Below are 20,145 nucleotides of genomic sequence, written 5' to 3'. Positions count from 1 at the left end.
ATATAACAGTTCCAACAGACAACTAATCTGTTACAACATATAATCGACCTGTTGCAACGAATGAGTAATCCGTGGGAACCATAAAAACAGCACTATCTGTTGCACCTGGTATTTTATCTGATGTAACACATAACTGACCCGTTGCAATGGATGAGTAATCCGTTGAAAACCATAAAAACAGATCACTAATCTGTTGCACCGGATATTTTATCTGTTGCAACATATAACCGACCTGTTGCAACGAATGAGTAAATCGTTGGAAAGAATAAAAATGGATCACTAATCTGTTGCACCGGGTATGTTATCTGTTGCAACAAATAATCGACCTGTTGCAACGGATGAGTAAACCGTTGGAAAGAATAAAAATAATCCTAATCTGTTGTAAAATGAAGAGTAAATCGTTGGAAACAATAAAAATAGATCACTAATCAGTTATTTGTTGGATCAATATTGTTTAGATTTCTTCCAAACAAAAGTGTCGTTTGTCGCAACAGATGAATGATCTGTTAGATTGTTCACTTGTTGCATCAGATTTTCATAGTTGCATCAAATTTTTTATCTGTTACATCAGATTTTCATCTGTTGCATCATATGTTTCATCTATTACATCAGATGTTTCAACTGTTGCAATACCATTTCTACCAAGACAAACAACAAATCAACCTAACAATACCAACACATCATATGCACACACACAAAGAAAATCAACTGTGACAAAAAATCACCAACAAATTCGAATCAACAGTACGACAACAAGAAGAAGAAATACAAAAATGCCAGAAATTAGGATTTTATTTAGTCCACATTTCAATACCAGAAGAGTATTTGGCTCAAGTTCCTCTGTTTCTTCATAATTTTTTACCTATAAAAAAGAAATGGGAGAACGAAAAACTCAAAGTTGTTGTTGCCGGAGAAGTATTCACGTTGATTGACGGTTGAAAGTCAAAAAGGAACTCGACCGACTATTTATCGCCGAAGGTTGAAGGGAGAAATTTTACAGAACTGTTGGTCGGGAGAGAGTTGAGAGAAGATGGAGAGAGAGGGGAGAGTGGTTGATTTGGATTGAAGAGGGGTGTGGGTTTGGTTGATTTGTATTTTTGAAAAGATTAGAAAGTTTTGAAAATATTAATCAAGTCCACAATTAACTTAATCAAGTATTCTAATGATGTTTGACCCTATCTATTGGTCAATGTCACCAATCCTTCATTCAAGACTTAAAAGACATCTTTCCTTCAATTTCCTCTTTTTTGTTTTGGGCCACTGCTATCTTAAAATAAAATTGCTCTATATTAAATTTTAAATATAGTAAACATCATCATGAACACATACCCAGAATAGGCTTTCTTCTCCAATTAACCATGAACACCAATTTAATTTTTTCCTTTGCTTATAACGCAAACAACAACAACAACAACAGCTCCAATTGAAATTGAGTTTTCTTTGAAATTGAGTGTGTTTTGAGGTTTCAGGCCAGGCATTTTTTTGTAGTTTATTTTTTTTAAAAAAAAAACTATTCTTTTAATTGTATTATTGTGGAATAATACAATACATATGCACATATATATACACTATAATATAGTAGTTAAATAAATATTTATATACAACCTACATGGGTTGTGGTGTAGTGGTGGAATTATTTCACCCTTAACAACAGGTTTCGGGTTCGATCCTTGCTTATAGAGAAAATTCTATTGTAAGCATCACCCCCAGAATGGGCCTGCAGTGCGCGATCTGGATTAGTCGGGGTACCAAACACCAAATGAAAAATAAAAAAAATTTCTGCAGTGCGTGCGTGATCCGAATTAGTCGGGGCTCTAATGTGGGTACCAAACGCCGAGTGAAAAATAAAAAAAATGGGCCTAGGAAACCCAAAAAAAATGGGCCTGCGATTCGGATTAGTCGGGGTGGTGGGTACCAAACATCGAATGAAAAATAAAAAAAATGGACCTGCAGTGCGTGCACGATCCAGATTAGTCGGGGCGCCAATGTGGGTACCAAACACCGAGTGGGAAATAAAAAAAATGGACCTGGGAAACCAAAAAAAATGGGCCTGCAGTGCGCAATTCAGATTAGTCGAGGCTTCAATGTGGGTACCAAACACTGAATGGGAAATCAAAAAAAAATATTTTTATACTTTTATACAATTTATGCACATCCTGTACTATACACGTCATAGACCAATCCTGTACTATACACATCATTGATAAAAAATATCATCTTTTTATGAGGCTTGTACTATACACATCATAGACCAAAAATATCATTTATCGAGCCCCAAAACTAGATTATTTATATGAACTAGCTTTAAAGTCATCTTCAGCATATTTAAAAAAAATATTTTTATACTTTTATACAACAATGATATAGTTTTATGCACATCTTATACTATACACATCATAGACCACAAATATCATATATCATCTTTTTATGAGACCTGTCCTATACACATCATAGATCAAAAATATCATTTATCGTCTTTTTATGAGCCCAAAACTAGATCATTTATATGAGCTAGCTTTCAAATCATCCTCAGTATGTTTAAAATAGTCGACATTATTAAAATAAAAAAATAATATCTTAATGTAATTTCACCCCATAATATATTTGTACATCGTCATTTAACACGTAATTATATTTAAAAAAAATTATAATCATAGCCAATTAAGAGCTTTTAATATTAAAATAATTCTTATATAGACAAGATGTTTAAATATGAAAATTGAGTACAAATTATGGAGTATAATTACTACAGAAATAAAGTACTTTTAATTTTGAACATATACTTATGGAACTTGAAATATTTGGTCTCTCAAGCTAAACTTCACTTAAGGATGTCTCAAAAAAATTAGTGATCTAAAGCCAAATTTTAGTATGAGACCTTAAATATATACAAATACATACAAAAGTAAGATTGTAATAATTTAAAATTCTCTATTTTTTTTATTCTTGCGTATTAGTCGTTTGTGGTATAGTATTTTTAAAAGATACATAACTTTTAACTTCACATATTAATATAATTATTAATAAAAGTAAAGATTAATTCTAGTGAATAAAATGTTAGACATTTATTTGTAATACATTAACTTGGATATTGTTATTAAACTTTATTTATTATTATGAAGTTTGAGTTGTTTAATCCAATGTCCTAAACTATTTCTAGTAAAAATTTGTTAGTTTTTTCTTTTCCTAATTATTACTTTTAAAAATATTTTTTTCAGACGTATTTCTCAAAATAATAAAACTTACTATTAAAATTTTCGAGGCCTCAAATCTTGATCCTAAGCAAACACTCTGTTAGTCTTACTCTTGAGCCACCCCAAACTACTTTCATTGTTTATAGAAAGTTTGGCCTTAAATCAAACTTGAAGCTTATAATACCATAGTCATTTATGTTATTTTGACTGATTGATCTTTCAATGATGCTAGTTTCAATAACTCTCCTTCGTTACATTTCTTCCTACCTGCTTGGCCTGTAATAGGTATCTGATTTGCCATTTTAGGTATCAATACTATGGCTCCACGAACATTTACTATTTCCATCACATAGGCTGAAAGTTTCGATTTAAGTTTAGGAAAAAAGACACCACATGACCATTTTTAAAATAAATAGCCTAAATTTGATATTTTGCCAAAAAATAGTTAGTCGACCATTTTATTTTCACACTATAGTCATTTCCTAATTTGGGTCATTTTTGCCCATGTAGTTCAGATACAATTTATATACAATATTGATACAGTCCATATGCAATACTGATTAAGTTTCCAACTTGGGACATTCAACCCTTTTCTAAAAATATTTCCATTTTTTTTTGCTATAAATTTTTTAACTGAAAATATTCTGGTTTTTTAGGTTGTTTAAAAATAATAATTAAATATAATTGTATAAAACTGATATAATTGTTATATAGAATATGTATATATATAAGATATATGTGCAAAAATTGTATAGTATGATCAAATATATATGTGTGTGTGTGTATATATATATATATATATAGAGAGAGAGAGAATATGTATCTATATGAAAAATGTATAGAAATGTATAAAAATTATATAATTATTGCATAAAATGTGTATAAAATAATTATACAATTATTGTATAAATTGTGTATCGAAACTATATAATTTTCGTATAAAATAATTATATGTATAAGATATGAATAGAAACTGCATAGAACAAGCTAGCAGATTAAAATGGCTAGAAAATTGAATTTGAATTTCATCACCATTTTTGTGGAATTAATTTCGGCTACGTGGCCATTTATGTCCTTTTCCCTCAAGTTTTTACGCGTTCGTTATGACTTAATTGGTAATCCCAAAATCGGCTATATTTGCACTTGGCCCATAAGGTCTCACGGCCCACAAGTGCTAAAAGGATACCAAAATTTAGGCCAAAAATGGCCCAAACCTGAGCCCGCCAACTTTAAATTGCATCAACTCAATTGAACAATCTGCAGTCACAGTCGGTCCGACGAAATCCTCCCGGCGATTTCCCCCGGCGATACTCGCCGGTAATTTCTCTCTCTAGGTGATTTTTTTCTATGTCGCCGAAAAAATCCTAATCTGCGACAATTTTTACTGGTAGATTACAAGTTATAGTTTATTATAATCTGTTTTTGCACGAAGAGAGCTTTAATTTTGAATATATTTGAATTTTTTTCAGAATTTTCCTGTAAAAAATTGGAATTTTTTGATATATTCTTTAGTAAATGCAGTCTAATTGTTGTTGCTTTGGATTGAAGCATAGTTGATTGAATGATTGAAAAGATTTGAATTTCGTGTTGTTTAAGTGTAATTATTTGAATAGATTTAGTTAAATTTCATCGTAAATTAGTCTGAGCCTTAATTCGAATCTATGTCAAAATTTTCTGAATTATCCTTAAAAAATGGATATTGTTGATATTTTCTGTAGTAAAAACAGTCTAATTGATGCATAATTGATTGAGCGACTGAAAAGATTTCAATTTTGTGCTGTTTAAGTGTAATTGTTTGAATAAATTAATGTAATTTCAACCGTAAATTAGTTCTAGCTTGAAATTCAGCATTACTTTGTTACTCGGTTTGTCCTTTTACTAGTAGATTGCAAGTTGTAGGTTAGTTCAATCTGTTTGTGTATGAAGAGAGCTTTAGTTTGAATGTGTGGAAACAACGTTTAAGTATAGTGAACATTTTCTGAATTATCCTCAAAGAAAGGGGAAATTGTTGATATTCTTTAGTAAAAACAGTCTAATTATTGATTGAACTTTGAAAAGATTTCGATTTCATGATGTTAAGTGTTATTGTTGAAATAAATTAATTTAAATCCGACCATAAATTAACTATATTTAGCATTACTTTGTTACTCTACCTGTCCAGTTTAATGTTCTTGGTTCGAATCTGCACCCTTTGTTTCGAAAAAAAAATAAAATTATTCAAAAGAAAAGAAAAGGTCCAGAGTCAAACTAAGACACTTTTTTTTGCTGACTCTGTACTATTATTAAGAGCGGAGTTGAAAATCTGAATTGTTTAATACTCCTAGTTGTGAAGAATATAGGTTTCATATTTTGAGCGTCTGAAGAATTTAAGGGAAGCTACATTATAAAAAGTAAAAAGAGAGGTATGTAACTTTTCTATTATTGTTCTTAAAGAGCATTATATCTTCTGAACTGACCAAAATGAACCATCACATAATCTTTTTATGGTACATAGAAAGTAATACAATAACAATAACTATGCCTCAAGCCCAGAGTAGTCGAGGTCTGCTGTTCCATCAAAATTTGACTAGTTTTAAGCTGGTCGCCCAACTATCTAAGATTCTCTTTTATACTGGACCAGCAATACGAGCTTACATAGGATACAATCATACCAAGTTTTCACAAGTAGAGTTCCCTATTAAAAAACAAATGGAAAATAAAAAAAAAAACTAATCTCTAATTTCATATACCATGGATGATTAATTTCAGAGAGTGCTATACTTTAAGCTATTAAATGACTTTGTCAGTCTGATGCTAATGTTTGAACTCTTAGAAAACAGAAAGATGATCTGTATTGAAACTGTGCTGTAACTTATGGAGTTTCCATGTCTTTGATTGAAGCCAACCTTGATTTGAGGAAAACTCTGGTAGGGTGGCTGATTCATCAGTAGATGTTGAGAATCATCTATGAAGTAAATACTAGAAACATCAACAAGGAGCTGCGTCTTGGATGATGCTATGGGACAATTCCTCTGTAAACATTGAGGGGATAGAAAGGAAAATTTTGGAACAAATGAGCCCTTCGGAAAAAGAAATTTGTATAAAATGTGGTAAAGGTGGGGAAGTGTTGGCTTGCACTGATAGTTGTTGTCCTATAGCAGTTCATGTAAGATGCATGGGTTGTCCAGCTAGGTTTGATGATTTGGGAAAATTCTATTGCCCCTATTGTCGATATAAGCAATCAATTGCAATACTTCGTCAAGCAAAGGAGCATGTTTTGTTAAAAAAACAAGCTCTGGAGACTTTCATAGATAAAGAAATGATAGACAACGTTAGAGGGGCTCCAGCAATAGTAAGCGAATCAACATGTGAAAGGACTGATGAGCCATTACCAGAAAAGAAGAGTGATGCTCCAGAAAGCAACTGTGATCAACAATTGGTAGTTGGGCAGCAAATACATTCAGTCCCAGATGTTGATTGTGGTAGTAAATCTAGTGTTCATACATCTTCTAAAGCAACAGCAACCGATTTTAGAGTCTTAGAAGCTGGAAACAGCATTCAGGTAAATGATCGACGAGAAGTTGGTGAACTGCAACTAGAGAAAAGTATGGAAGATCATAACCAAGATGGCCGCTTAAGTAACTCATCCGTTGCTGAAGAGGAAATATCGGGAAATGAACTTGTTCTGGCAGAAACGAAAAGAAACTCTGCTGAAAGTGCAGGAGAACAGATGATAGGGGTTGATCAAACTACTGCAACTGTCATGAACACAGATCCTTCGTTGCAGCAGCACTCGCGTGTTAAAAAAAGAGCTGAAACTGGGGATTTAACATGTAGAAAATCTAAGCGTGTTTCAACACGACGTGAGTGTGGTAAACAGGTTAACAAAGTTAAAAATGATATGCTCACTCCCTCTCCAAGAAGGTTAACTAGGACATCAGCTTCTTTTCTTGAGAATACTAATGCAGAGGCCAAGTTAGAGCAAGTTGAACAGCCTTCCATGTTGTAAGTTATCACTTTAATGGAATGTTCTGTAGTTTGAGCACATTATCCTCTTCATTTCTTCAATTGAGAATTTCAACTTTATTCCCTGTTGCAGACCAGTTATCCTTCCAAATGGGAAACGTAGAAGAGTATTATGGCGTCGCGAAGAGGAAGAGATGATTGAGGTACATTTCCAGGATCTCTATTGTATAGTTGTTTGTTTTGGTAGCATGAGACAAAGATACGTCGTGAGTCCTTGCATTAGAAGTTCTGACACCTATATTTTTAAACTTGCTAGGAGTATGTGATCAACTATGATTTGGTAGTTGTATTAAGTTACTTGACTGGACTTTGATTATGTTATCCTCAAAGTCTGCTTATAGTAAAGGAAACAAAAAATCCTCTTCAGATGAGAGCTTAGAAGTAGCTCTTTCTTCCCAGAAAGATGTCAAGCATTTCTCGTTCAAGGGTTATGAATAGACTAGATTTTCAACTCTTGTAAACTAATGGCCTAGCCTATTATGAGATATTAAATGTGATACTTGACAAGTAAAAATGGACGAAGCGAGTAGTGGGTTATTTAATACATCGGCACAAAATTACCCACATCACTGACATTATGGTCAATTTGGAAAACGATAACAAATGATTTTTCATCAGCACAATTTTTTTTTTTTCCTTAGTAGGTCTAGAATGTATGAACAGTTCAGCTTATACGCGGCACACATAAAATTAGGATGCGAACATGTAGAGGCAGATTTAAGAAGTGAATTTTATGAATTCAACATGATTTTTAACATTTGTCCACCATAATGTAAAGTTATGAGTTCATATCTATTAGAGGGTAGCCCGGTGAACCATAGCTCCTGCTATGCACATGGTTCAGGGAAAAACCGAACCATAAGAGTCTATTATCTGCAACCTTATCCTGCATTTTTACAGGATTTTGTTTCCACGGCTTTAAACCGTAACATTTAGATCACATGACAACTACTCTATCGATTACTCCAAGAGGACTTTGATTATGTTATCCTCAAAAGGCGCTTATGATGCATTGAATGGTGGCACAAATGTAAGTCTCATAAGCCTAAATGCTAGATTGGTTGAGGCTATGAAGTATAAAACTGTTAATGGAATAAAAGGAACAATCAATTCTCATTGATTGTAGTCTGAGTATATATAAATACAATACAACAAAGAGATAAACTAAGAAAAGGATAATACTTATCTATGTACAAGAGTCCTAAAGAGAAGGAACTACTAATTTGAAATTTAAAAAATAGGAGCTGTTAGGAACCTGAAATCTCCTTAACAAGAATCTGTACACTTCCAGAAACAATGTAAAAATAGAAACAACAATTTCAACTATTATTAATTGTTACCAACAAGTAGAATGAGTTTTACAGATGACAACTATAGAATACTTCAACAACCAAGGTATTTCGAGGAACCGTAACCTCCTAATCTGCCAGAAGAATTCTACAGAATGTTCTGATCCCCTCTTTTATCACAAAACACTGCCTAAACTGCTAGGTAACTTCTAGTTAACTGCTAGAAACTACTAGAAATACATACACAGGATAATTAATAAATAAAATAGATTCATTTAAGCTTTATTTTCACCCTTTTTCCTGCGCTTATAGACCCTAGTAACAACAGGTCTAACAATTCCCGCCCCTATGAGTTTCACCTTGTCCTCAAGGTGAAAATGAGGAAACTGTCCATCAATAACTTCATAGGATTCCCAGGTGTTCTCTCAAAGTCTGGTAAGTCTTTCCATTTAATCAACACCTCTTGGGAGCCATTCCAATGCAGTTCAAGTTCTTCAGATAAGAAAGGAGGAAGCTGCTGTACTGGAGTAGAATCCTTTATTGCATGCTTTAACCAAGAAACATGAAATACGGGATGCACCCGTGAATGAGGGGGTAAATCAAGGCGATAAGCAACTTCTCCAATTTTATTCAAAATAGTATACGGCCCAAAGTAACGAGGACTTAACTTCTGGTTAACCTTTTTAGCAAGTGAGCGAAGCTTGAAAGGTTGCACGCGAAGATAAACCAAATCACCAGGCCGAAACACAACTGCACGACACTTAGCATCATTATAAACTGTCATTTGAGCTTGAGCATGCGTCAGATTAGCTTTGAGTTCATCTAAAATAGCGTTGCGAGCCATAAGCTGCTGGTTGACCTCTTCAACAGTAGAAATCTCATCAGTGAACCGCAACAAGGAGGGAGGATAAAAGGGGTCATCTTGGTGGAACCATGGTATGTGGTATTGAACTAAAATTCAGCCCAAGGAATCCATCTTGGCCATTGTTTTGGATGTGTCCCTGCAAAACAACGTAAATAAGTCTCCAATAAGCGGTTGACAACTTCAGTTTGACCATCTGGTTAAGGGTGATAACCGGAGCTCAATTTGAGGCTAGTTCCAGACAACTTGAATAATTCTTGCCAAAATTGGCTGACAAAAACCCTATCCCGATCAGACATAATTGATCTGGGAAAACCATGCAAAACGTACAACCTTACGAACAAATAGCTCAGCGACACTCTTTGTTGTATATGGATGAGATAAGAAGAGAAAATGACTATATTTAGTGAAACGGTCCACCACAACAAGTAAAGTATCATGTCCCATTACTTTTGGTAACCCGTTGATGAAATCCATAGCAATATCATTCCAAACTTGAGTAGGAATAGGTAGTGGCTGCAGCAAGCCAGCGGGATTAAGGGCTTCATACTTGTTCCGCTTGCAAATTTAACAACTAGCCACAAAGTTCTGTACATCCCTTTTGATTCCATTCCAATACAACACTTGTGAAATGCATTTGTATGTGCGGAAAAAACCTGAGTGTCCACCTGTAGGCGAGGAGTGAAATTCCCTAAGGAGCATGGAATGTGTAATGATGAACGGGGAATCACCAACCGACTTTTGAAAAACAAGCAATGCTTTCTCAGAACATAATTCGGTCGTGAAGTCGGATCGTGAAGTAAATCTTGTGTTAATTGACGAAGTTGATCATCCTGTTGAATTTCTGTGGAAAGATCATCTAAGGTACTGCTGCGTAGAATAGAAAAAGCAATGAAATGAAATTGACAGGACAACGCATCAGCTGCCTTATTTTCACATCTGGGGCGATATTGAATCTCAAAATCAAATCCCATCAACTTGGTAACCCATTTTTGCTGCTCCTCTGCGATAGCATGTTGGCCCATGAGAAATTGGAGACTTCGTTGATCTGTTCGTATAACGAAATGCTGACCCATCAGGTAATGACACCACTTTTGTACAACAAAAACGATGGCCATTAACTCCCTCTCATATACTGATTTAGATTGAGCTCGAATAGAAAGTCCTTGACTAAGAAAAGCGATAGGATGTCCTTCTTGCATTAGGACAGCTCCAATCCCTAGTCCCGAAGCATCTGTCTCAACCACAAACACTTTGTTAAAATCTGGTAGTGCCAAAACCGGCAAAGTGACCATAGCCTCCTTAAGAGAATCAAAAGCTTGTTGAGTTTCTTTAGTCTAGGGAAAAGCATCTTTCTTGAGCAATTTTGTGAGTGGCCGGGTTGTTTTCCCATAGTCCCGAACGAACTTCCTATAGTAACCGGTGAGCCCCAAGAACCACCGCAACCCTTTAACATCTTTGGGACTTGGCCAGTTAACCATGCTTGCTATTTTGGCGGGATCCGCTGACACTCCGTTTGCTGAAATAATATGTCCCAGATACTCCAGTTGTTGTTGTCCAAAATGATATTTTTTTCGATTGACAACCAAGTTATGGAGTTTTAAAATTTGTAAAGCACCTCCCGCAAATGTTCCAAGTGAGTAGAAAAATTTGCACTATAAACTAATATGTCATAAAAAAAATCAATACAAACTTACGTAAGGCTGGAATATCTCATTCATCAACGCTTAAAAAGTAGATGGAGCATTCGACAACCCAAATGGCATAACCAAAAACTCATAATGGCCTTCATATGTATGAAAAGCCGTCTGTGCGACGTCCTCCTTGCAAACCCGAATTTGATGATATCCTGATCTCAGATCTAATTTCGAAAATATAGTGGCACCCCCAAGTTCATCGAATAGTTCGTCGATTGCTGGAATTGGAAATTTATTGGGAACAGTAATTTTATTAAGGCCTGATAATCCACACAAAATCGCCAGCTACCATCTTTTTGCGAACTGGCAACAATGGACTAGAGAAAGGGCTTGTGCTTGGTTGAATGATACCAGCTACAAGCATTTCTTGGACAATTCGCTCAATCTCATTTTTTTGGTAATGGGAATAACGATATGGACGAATATTGGGTGGATTAGATCCCTCGTTAAGTAAAGATAGCATAATCATGACTCCTAGCAGGAGGCACCTCTTTTAGTTCCTCAAATAAAGTTCCAAATTCGTGTAGTAATTGCTGCAAATTCAAATTCTCTTGGTCTTCCTTTGTTGTTAACTCATTCAGGTCAACATAATACCCTTTTCCATCTTTTTGCAAGGCTTTAAACAGAGTTTTGAGTGATGCCACTATTCTGGACAGTGAGGGATCTCCTTGAACACCTCGTGTTTGGCCTTCTATTTCAAATTTCAGCATCAACGTCTTGAAATTAGCTTGAATATCTCCCAGGTTTTCCAGCCACTCTAATCCCAACACTACATCGACACTTCCCAAATCAAAAAGGAAATTATCTTGAGTTATGTTTAGTTTATCAAGCCCCAATTCCACTTCTTTGCATCTGCCTTTACTCTTTACCTGATGTCCGTTTCCTACTTCCACCACAAATGACTTAGTTTTTGTAATCTTTTAACTCTAATGCTTCAGCCACCGTGCGAGAGATAAAATTAATTGATGCTCCGCTATCAATCAACACAATAACCTTCTTCCCTAATATTGTTCCCCATACCTTCAAAGACTTATTTGTGGTAAATTCTGCAATAGAGTACAAAGACAATTCCATTAGCTTTTGAGGCCCTGGCTCTTCTTAAACACTTAACTAATCCATCCCTGCATTTATTATGTCCGCTGAATGCTCTTCTATATCTCCATCTTCGTTATCCTTTGCTGCAACAATAAGCAAATTTAACTGTTTTGAATTGCACCGATGATTGGGGCTATGTTTTTCATCGCAGCGAAAACAAAGTCTTCTTCTCAATTTATCCTGATACAGAGTATCAAATAGCCTTTTGTATGATCCTCTACGCTTTGCAGAATTTTCAGGTCCTGGCTATTTGGTTTCTCCTCACTTATGCTCTTGAAAATGTTGTGGTACCGTTGTAACTATGGTACGGGCAGAATGATAAGGCATTGTGGATACACGCACATGTGGACTTGTAACACTTCTTGTTTGGCTATTGTCAGTTCCTTGAAAATGCGTTGAACCCCTAGGAAATGTCATAGACATGTGTCTAGGCAAGTGGGCTTGGCTAAGAGCCCAATTCTTTTCTTCAATACGCTGGCTTTGGTCCATAATTTGGGTTAGAGTTCCTAACTTGCTAAGACATAATTCTGCCTTGATCTCTCCTCTCAGTCCATTTATGTAAATCACCATCAAAATCACATCATCGGCATCTTTCAAGCGTGCTGAAAGTAGTTCAAAATCTTCTCTATATTGAGCCACACTTCCAATTTGTTGCAGTCCTATCAACACCTCATATAAGTTTCCTAACTGTGATGGAGTGAATCGTTGGAATACGGCTACTAGAAACACATCCCATGTGACAATTGGTGTTCTAGTTTCCCACTATTGGAACCAATTTAGGGCTCTACCTTCAAAGCAAACTGCAGCAACCTCCAATTTTTCCTTGTCATCAATGCCGTTGAAGTGAAAATTACGCTCTGCTCTGTTAAGCCACCCATATGGGTTGTCACGGGAGAATACGGGCAGTTCCAGTCTTCTAGGACGTGTTTCTTCACGAAATGGTGGCTGAACTTCTCGGAATTCATCACTTCTGCGATTGTTGCTGTTTTCTGCCATCATATCTGTGTCTTTAATTAGATCTACCTGAAACTTTGATTTTCCTTTCATATGTTGAAGAATTTTAGCGTTATGTTCATCTTGTTTCTGCATCCAGAGTCGTAACTGCTCCATGTAATCACGTACTGAACCAATCTCGTCTACTACTTCGCCCATTGTCTTCTTTAATCCTTCAATCCTCCCATTCATTCTGGTTGAAACCATAAAGGCTCTGATACCAAAATTGTTAGAACCTGAAATCTCCTTTACAACCTATCATGCCAACATCATCTAAAAGATCCATAATATACTTGTGCTGAGACAAAGATAACCTCAACGCCCAAAAAGCAATGGAGCTGCCCAAGGTCTTTCAAAGAGAAGCGATTGGAAAGACCATCTATTATATGACGAACCCCCGAATCTGATTTCCAGTGATGAGACAGTAAACCTAAATTTATGCAAAATAAATAAAGAAAGTCAGATTGAGACTTGGCAAACCCAACAGTTAACAAATAATCTTTTAGCTCAGTGTACCATGCTCGGGGAGCTTGTTTCAAGCCATAGATCGCTTTGTTCAGCTTGCAAACATGGGTGGAGAGGCTTCGATCTTCAAAGCCAGGTTGCTGCCTCATATACACTTCTTCCTCAATACGTCTTTGTAGGAAGGCATTATTTACATCAATCTGATATATAGGCCAGTTGTACTGCGTCGCAATTAGTAAGCACCAACCGAACACTTACTGGTTTGACTACCGGGCTAAAGGTCGAATCGTAGTCTAATCCTGGACGTTGGGTAAATCCCTTTGCAACAAGTCGAGCTTTGTACCTGTAAATGGAACCATCAGATTTATGTTTTATACGAAACAACCACTTGCAGTCAACCACATTCATCGTAGGAGTAGCTGGAACCAAATCCAATGTATGATTCCTAACAAAGGCATCAAATTCAGCTTTCATGGCTTCTCTCCAGTGAGGGTGAGGACATGCTTGTTTATATGTACGAGGAGCAAATGGCAAGGAAAGTTGGACACTAACACTAAACTGCTTGGGTTTGAGGTTATTTGTTTTGGAGCTTATGACCATGGGATGAGTTGAAGTGGTCACCACCGGTGAAGGAGTGGACGAAATCAAAGCAAGTGTGCTCTGGGAAGGGTTGTCATTGGGTGATTGAGAAGGCGGGTTGGGGGACTGGATAGTGGAAGTAAGTGGCATCAATGAGGTGTTTGGTTAAAGGGCAGCCCGATGCACTAAAGCTACCGCTATGTGCAGTGTCCGGGGAAGGGCCCTAACCACAAGGGTGTATTGTACGCAGCCTTACCTTGCATTTCTGCCAGAGGCTGTTTCCAAGGCTTGAACTCGTGACCTCCTGGTCACATGGCAGCAACTTTACCAGTTACTCCAAGGCTCCCCTTCAATGAGGTGTTTGGTTGTGGACGATTTTTGCGTTGATAGGTGATTAATAGTTTGGATGATGGTGATAGTTGAGTATTATCAGGTGGGGGTGGAATTGCAGGTGGCAACAAAGGAGAATATAATTTTTGAGAATTACCTGATGCAGCGGAGATGCCTTCTGATGTGGCAGACGTTGAGCTGGGTAGTGGAGACTGCACGGGTAGAGCATCTGGGAGTGGATGACAAGAATCTGGACTTGACGGTTTATGATTCAAAGGTTGAACATCAAAACAAATTTCCTAGGCAATATTATCGATCTGTGTGAGTTTTAAATTGGAAAACATATTCTGAAAAGGATAGGTATCTTCCAAAAATAGAACATCCCTTGATAAGTGTAATTTATTCTTGACGGGATCAAAACATTGGTGGCAATAATGTTTATTATAAAATCCTAAATACACACAAGGATTAGATCTTGGCTCTAATTTATTTTTGTCATATGGTTTGAGCCATGGGTAGCATAAAAAATCAAAAACTCTAAGGGGTCGTTTGGTAGAGTGTATTGTAAAATATAATGCATGCATTAGTGAATGTGTATTAATAGTACCTTGTTTGGTACTTCTTTTTGCCTATGTATAACTAATGCAAGCATTAGTTATACACTATTGTGTATTGAAGTGTGTATTAGTAATACACTCCATTTCCTATGTATTAATAATACAAAGACTTTAAACACATGCATTAACTTGTTAAATGACCTTAATACCTCTCAAAATATTTCACCATTCCTTTTCCCGCCATTTTAATTTGCACTAGTGAATCTTTTCAAAGTATTTCACAATTTCTTTTCCCACCATTTTAATTTACAACAATGAATAGTTGATTTAAATAACTATAACATATTTTTGCTTTGCTTTGAGGGTCTTTAAAAAGATTAAAAAAAAATTGAGACTATTTCTTTATTTTACGTCTTGTATTTTATTTTTGTTTCGACTATGTTACTCTGTTAGCGTAACATTTTTGCGCAAAGACGAAGGTCTTGTAATTAATCCTAAACCTCTATATACTAGTTCAACAATACTAATTATGTTTGAGATAGCAAAATAAATTTGTTGCAAAAAAATGTACAAAATCAAATAAGGGTATTTTTGTAAACAAATATTTTCTTTATAGAAATTATGTAAGATGTATTATTTCTTATACATCAAACCAAACAATGTATAAACAATAATACAAGTATAACTAAAACAAGTATTACTAATACAAGCATTACTAATACACTATATTCTGCATTATTCTTATACATTCTACCAAACGACCCCTAAGGGATTCATACTTTGGAGACTCTTGAAATAGAATTTCATAGGGACATTTATTTTGTAAATTTGGAGTTGTTACACGATTTATAAGGTAGACTGCTTGGTGAAAGGCAAAACTCCAAAAAATTGGGGGCAAGGAAGCTTGGTGCAACAAGGTTTTGGCCGTCTCAATAACATGCCTGTGACGCCGTTCAACTGGTGCGACTCTTTGGGGTATGTAGGGAGGGGTCACTAAGTGTTCAATACCATGACTTTTGAGATATGAAGATAAATCTTGAAACTCACCACCACCGTCGGTATAGAGAGAAAATTTTGGTTTGAAACCGTCGCTCAAGTAAGGGATGTAAAGCTTGAAAGACATCAAGAACTTCCTTTTTTGATTTTATAATGAACAACCACATGTATTTTGAGTACTGGTCAACAAATAAGACATAATATTGCTTGTTATCGATTGAAAAAACGGGAGAGGGTCCCCATAAATCGCTATAAATAATTTGCAATGGTCGTTTACTTTGCAATGAATTTTCAGAAAAAGGTAACCTGTGCATTTTATTAGAAAAACACGAATTACAAACTAAATTGGTTCTAGAATGTGAAACTGGAAGAGAAAACTGATACAAAATCCTATTTAAAATACGATGACTAGGATGACCTAAACGCCGATGCCATAGGTGTAGAGGAATGACAACATTGCATTGTGGTGAATGAAGCCCACTGCCCGACAGCCACTCATATAGCCCATCTCTATTCTGCCCGCGAAACAGAGGCGCCCCCGTACTCAGATACTTCACAAGATAAGAAAAAGGAAAAAATTCAACGGAGGTATGGTTATTGCAACAAAATTTAGAAACAGAAATAAGGTTATTTTTTATAGCATGAGAGCATAAGGTATTGAGAAGGTTAAATTGCTTATTTGATGCACTTATGTTGGTGTTACTGGTATGAGATATTGGAATGCTGCTACCATCTCCCATTGCTATCTCCTCTGGATCGTGGTAGTTTTGCACATCAGTGGGGTTTTGAGCATCTGAAGCCATATGATGAGTGGCGCCAGTATCAACAATCCAAGGAGCCTCTTGAGTTGAAAGGCGAGCAACATAGTTTGCTCGGGCTTGTAGGTGATTGTGTGATTGGGATCTGCGGACTTTGGCAGAATGACCAGGACGGTCACACAACTGGCACTTCAGAGTGTTGTCATATCGTTGTTGTTAGTTATTTTTTCCACTACACCATGGCTGGTTGGTGTTGGGGAAATTTGCACTGAGACGCCCGTTGGAGTTGTTGTTTCCTTGGCGAGGATGCGTGTTTGAGTTGTTTCCTTAGCGAGGATGCGTGTTTGTTTTTTGTGCAATAGCAACAGTAGTTGGTGATGATATTGGCTTCTTTGCTTCTTCATGTTTTATAAAAAGTTCATGATCAAGCAACTTTTCATAAAGTTCTGAATAAGAGATAGTAAAGTCTCTTGCACGGATTGCAGTAGATATTTCACGAAATTCTGGGCCAAGTCCAGTGAGGATTTTGACAATCAATTCCTCATCAGACACAGGAGCTCCAGCAGTGGCAAGTTCATCACAGAGAGATCGAACTTGGTGGAGATAATCAGCGACGGGAAGGGCTTCTTTCGAGAGATGAGTCAGACGATCACGCAAACTAAGATTCTTGTTTGTGATTTGTTGGCATATGCAGTGTGCAAAGCATCCCAAGCAGCCTTGTCGATGGATGCAGCGGCAACTGTAGCAGCAAGTGTAGGATCAACTGAGGCCAAGATGACGTTCTGTATAAGCTGATCTTGGCGATACCATGAAACAAATTCAGGATTTTGGACTTCCTGATTATTTTGAGCCACTGTGCAAGTAGGGGCAAGGCGAGAACCGTCAAGACGGCCATAAATGTTGTGACCACGCATAAGCATGGATACTTGTGCTTTTCAAAGGGAAAAATTGTGCCTGCCAGTTAGTTTGATTGGTAACTGAGTGACAGAATTGAATTGGACAATTGTGGTGTTGGCATCTGAATTGGTTACAGTTATGTTTGTGGCCATTTTGATGGGAAGAGTGGGAGGGATCAAAAGAATTATACTCATGAGAGTTAATTGGCTTTGATACCATTAGAAGTATAAAACTGTTAATGGAATAAAAGGAACGATCAATTCTCATTGATTGTAGTCTGAGCATATATAAATACAATACAACAAAGAGATAAATAAACTAAGAAAAGGATAATACTTATCTATATACAAGAGTCCTAAAGAGAAGGAACTACTAAATTTGAAATTTAAAAAATAGGAGCTGATTTTATCCTTCATTAGCGGCAACCCTAGTGATTTTTCTTCGTGCGCAGGGCAGGGTCCACAAAAAAGTGATTTGTCAGCGTTGTTTGCATCTATCTGCTTCATTTGCTGATATGTCTTGAGTTCCTGACTTAATTATGCATATTGTGGCTGCAGGAAGGAGTTCAAAAATTCTCATCCACAGTAAACAAAAACATCCCGTGGAGGAAAATTCTAGAATTTGGTCATCATGTGTTTGATCACACTCGCACTCCAACTGATCTCAAAGACAAATGGAAACAAATCTGCGCTAAATATGGCGGGCGAGTTTGACCCGGAGTTCTTCGCTGAACTTGTGAAATTTCCGAAGTGTTCTTGGTATTCTGTGATATCCAGATGCAAATGTCCGATAAATGCCTGTTTTTTTCCTTTGTGGATAGCTTCTTCATCGAGCAAGATGGTCGGTTTTGAGGGGTAAAAAGTTGGAATTAGTTGTAGCTTCTTATTTTTGTTACTATGAACATAAATGTGTCGATGGGGTTTACCAATGTCTCTTTTGGTTGATAGTTGCAGGAAAAATGTAAATTTCCTTATAAAATCTTAGCTGCATGTACACGATACTTGTCGAAGAAAACAAGTATAGTTGATACATGGATAGTTTGAAAGGGAAATAGTTCGTGTTTGGTTGTTTTTCGAGTACCTTTTTCTTTACGCTGCACCCACTCCCATACCCCTTGCATTGCAGTCACCAAACAGGGGTTATTGGAGTTTGGCAAAAGCTATTGAGTTCATCCGAATCGTACTTGATAGCTGATAATAGCTTTGCGTTGTTAAGTTTCTCGATTCAACTTAGGACAGCGACTCAAGATTTATTTGGTTATTTCAGTATAGCTTACCATAAAAGATTTAACGAACCAAGTTAAAATTATTTATTTATTTTTTAAAAAAATAATATGCATTACATAGCGGTATATAGGGAAAGGGGGTAGGATAATCGAATTTGCACCTATTGTGCGGTATCATGTAATTTGAAGTTCGAATTTAAAGTTTTGATTTGAAATCAGTGTTTATTTATCATATTTGAACCAAACTTCAACTTCGATTTGAGATTTTAATTTCAAATTTCAATTTTTGGTTTGTGGTTTAATTTCAATTCCAAGTTTGTGGATTCAAAATTCTTTTTTTTTTTAAATAAAAAAAATTGATTCATAAATTTATAATTTCAAAAAATAGGCTTGCTTGATGTGAAGAGATAGTTTATACATGTGGAAGGATATATTCGAATAGATATACAATTATTGCTAATCTATTCGATCAATGAATTTTTTTTTAAAATTATGTGTATCTAAAAATTTGTAATAGCATAAGCGAAACAACTACTTTTTATTAAAGGAACGTGTAGATATGTATTTAGTTAAAGTGATTGTTTAGGACATTCTGATTTTATGAGTAAAGTTGAAGGCCCCCAAGTACAGTACAAGGTAGTTTATGCCAAAACTAGAAAAGTTGTTGATAAACAAAAAAAAGCAACTTTACTTGTCAGAAGAACAAAGCAACTTTACAATTGAACTCTGGTGCATGAATACATAAGCATTTTGAGTAAATTCTTTTTTATGTACAAAGTGTATGACTCACCAGGACCTAACTATACTTGGTAATTAAAAAAAAGGAATAGCAGATAAACGTGCTGTTTTAACTTAGCCTCAATTAGAACTTATGTACTTTAATTTTGATGTGTATAAGTAGACACATAAACTTGTACAAAATTAAATAAGTAGATGCATGTGTCCTACGTGACATTTCACGTAAATTACTACTACCATGTAGGATGCCACATAAAACACATGAGGTCAAGTTAAGGGCATGTTTATGTACTCCGGCCGTTACTTTTTCACTTGTCATTATTTCCTTTTTGAGAGAATTTTATATCAACTTTGACCAATATCTTAAAACGTATTTTTTTAATCATACTAATATCAGAAAAATTGCAACTTATGATAGTATTTTTCGCCTAATTTTAGAATATCAAAATTTTAATTTTAAAACAT

The 20,145-nt window shown here is 35.8% G+C and overlaps 1 protein-coding gene across 2 annotated transcripts; it reads left to right on the top strand.

Annotated features, from left to right (window-relative positions):
• Positions 1–4,339: 4,339 nt before the first annotated feature.
• Positions 4,340–18,787, top strand: LOC107878515. Of its 2 annotated transcripts, XM_047415494.1 has the most exons (5): positions 4,459–4,511; positions 5,534–5,596; positions 6,075–7,178; positions 7,273–7,342; positions 18,275–18,787. In XM_047415494.1, the coding sequence occupies exons 3-5, from the start codon at positions 6,184–6,186 to the stop codon at positions 18,428–18,430; spliced, it is 1,221 nt and encodes a 406-aa protein (XP_047271450.1). In that variant the 5' UTR covers positions 4,459–4,511; positions 5,534–5,596; positions 6,075–6,183; the 3' UTR covers positions 18,431–18,787. The 2 variants fall into 2 exon arrangements, with proteins under 2 accessions (XP_016581020.1, XP_047271450.1); XM_016725534.2 differs by lacking the exon at positions 5,534–5,596 and having other exon boundaries at positions 4,340–4,511.
• Positions 18,788–20,145: the final 1,358 nt, after the last annotated feature.

This window comes from Capsicum annuum, chromosome 7, assembly GCF_002878395.1.
Source record: "Capsicum annuum cultivar UCD-10X-F1 chromosome 7, UCD10Xv1.1, whole genome shotgun sequence".
Taxonomy (NCBI): domain Eukaryota; kingdom Viridiplantae; phylum Streptophyta; class Magnoliopsida; order Solanales; family Solanaceae; genus Capsicum; species Capsicum annuum.
The sequence above is the reverse complement of the archived record's forward strand: the minus strand, read 5'-3'. Positions and strand labels throughout refer to the sequence as shown.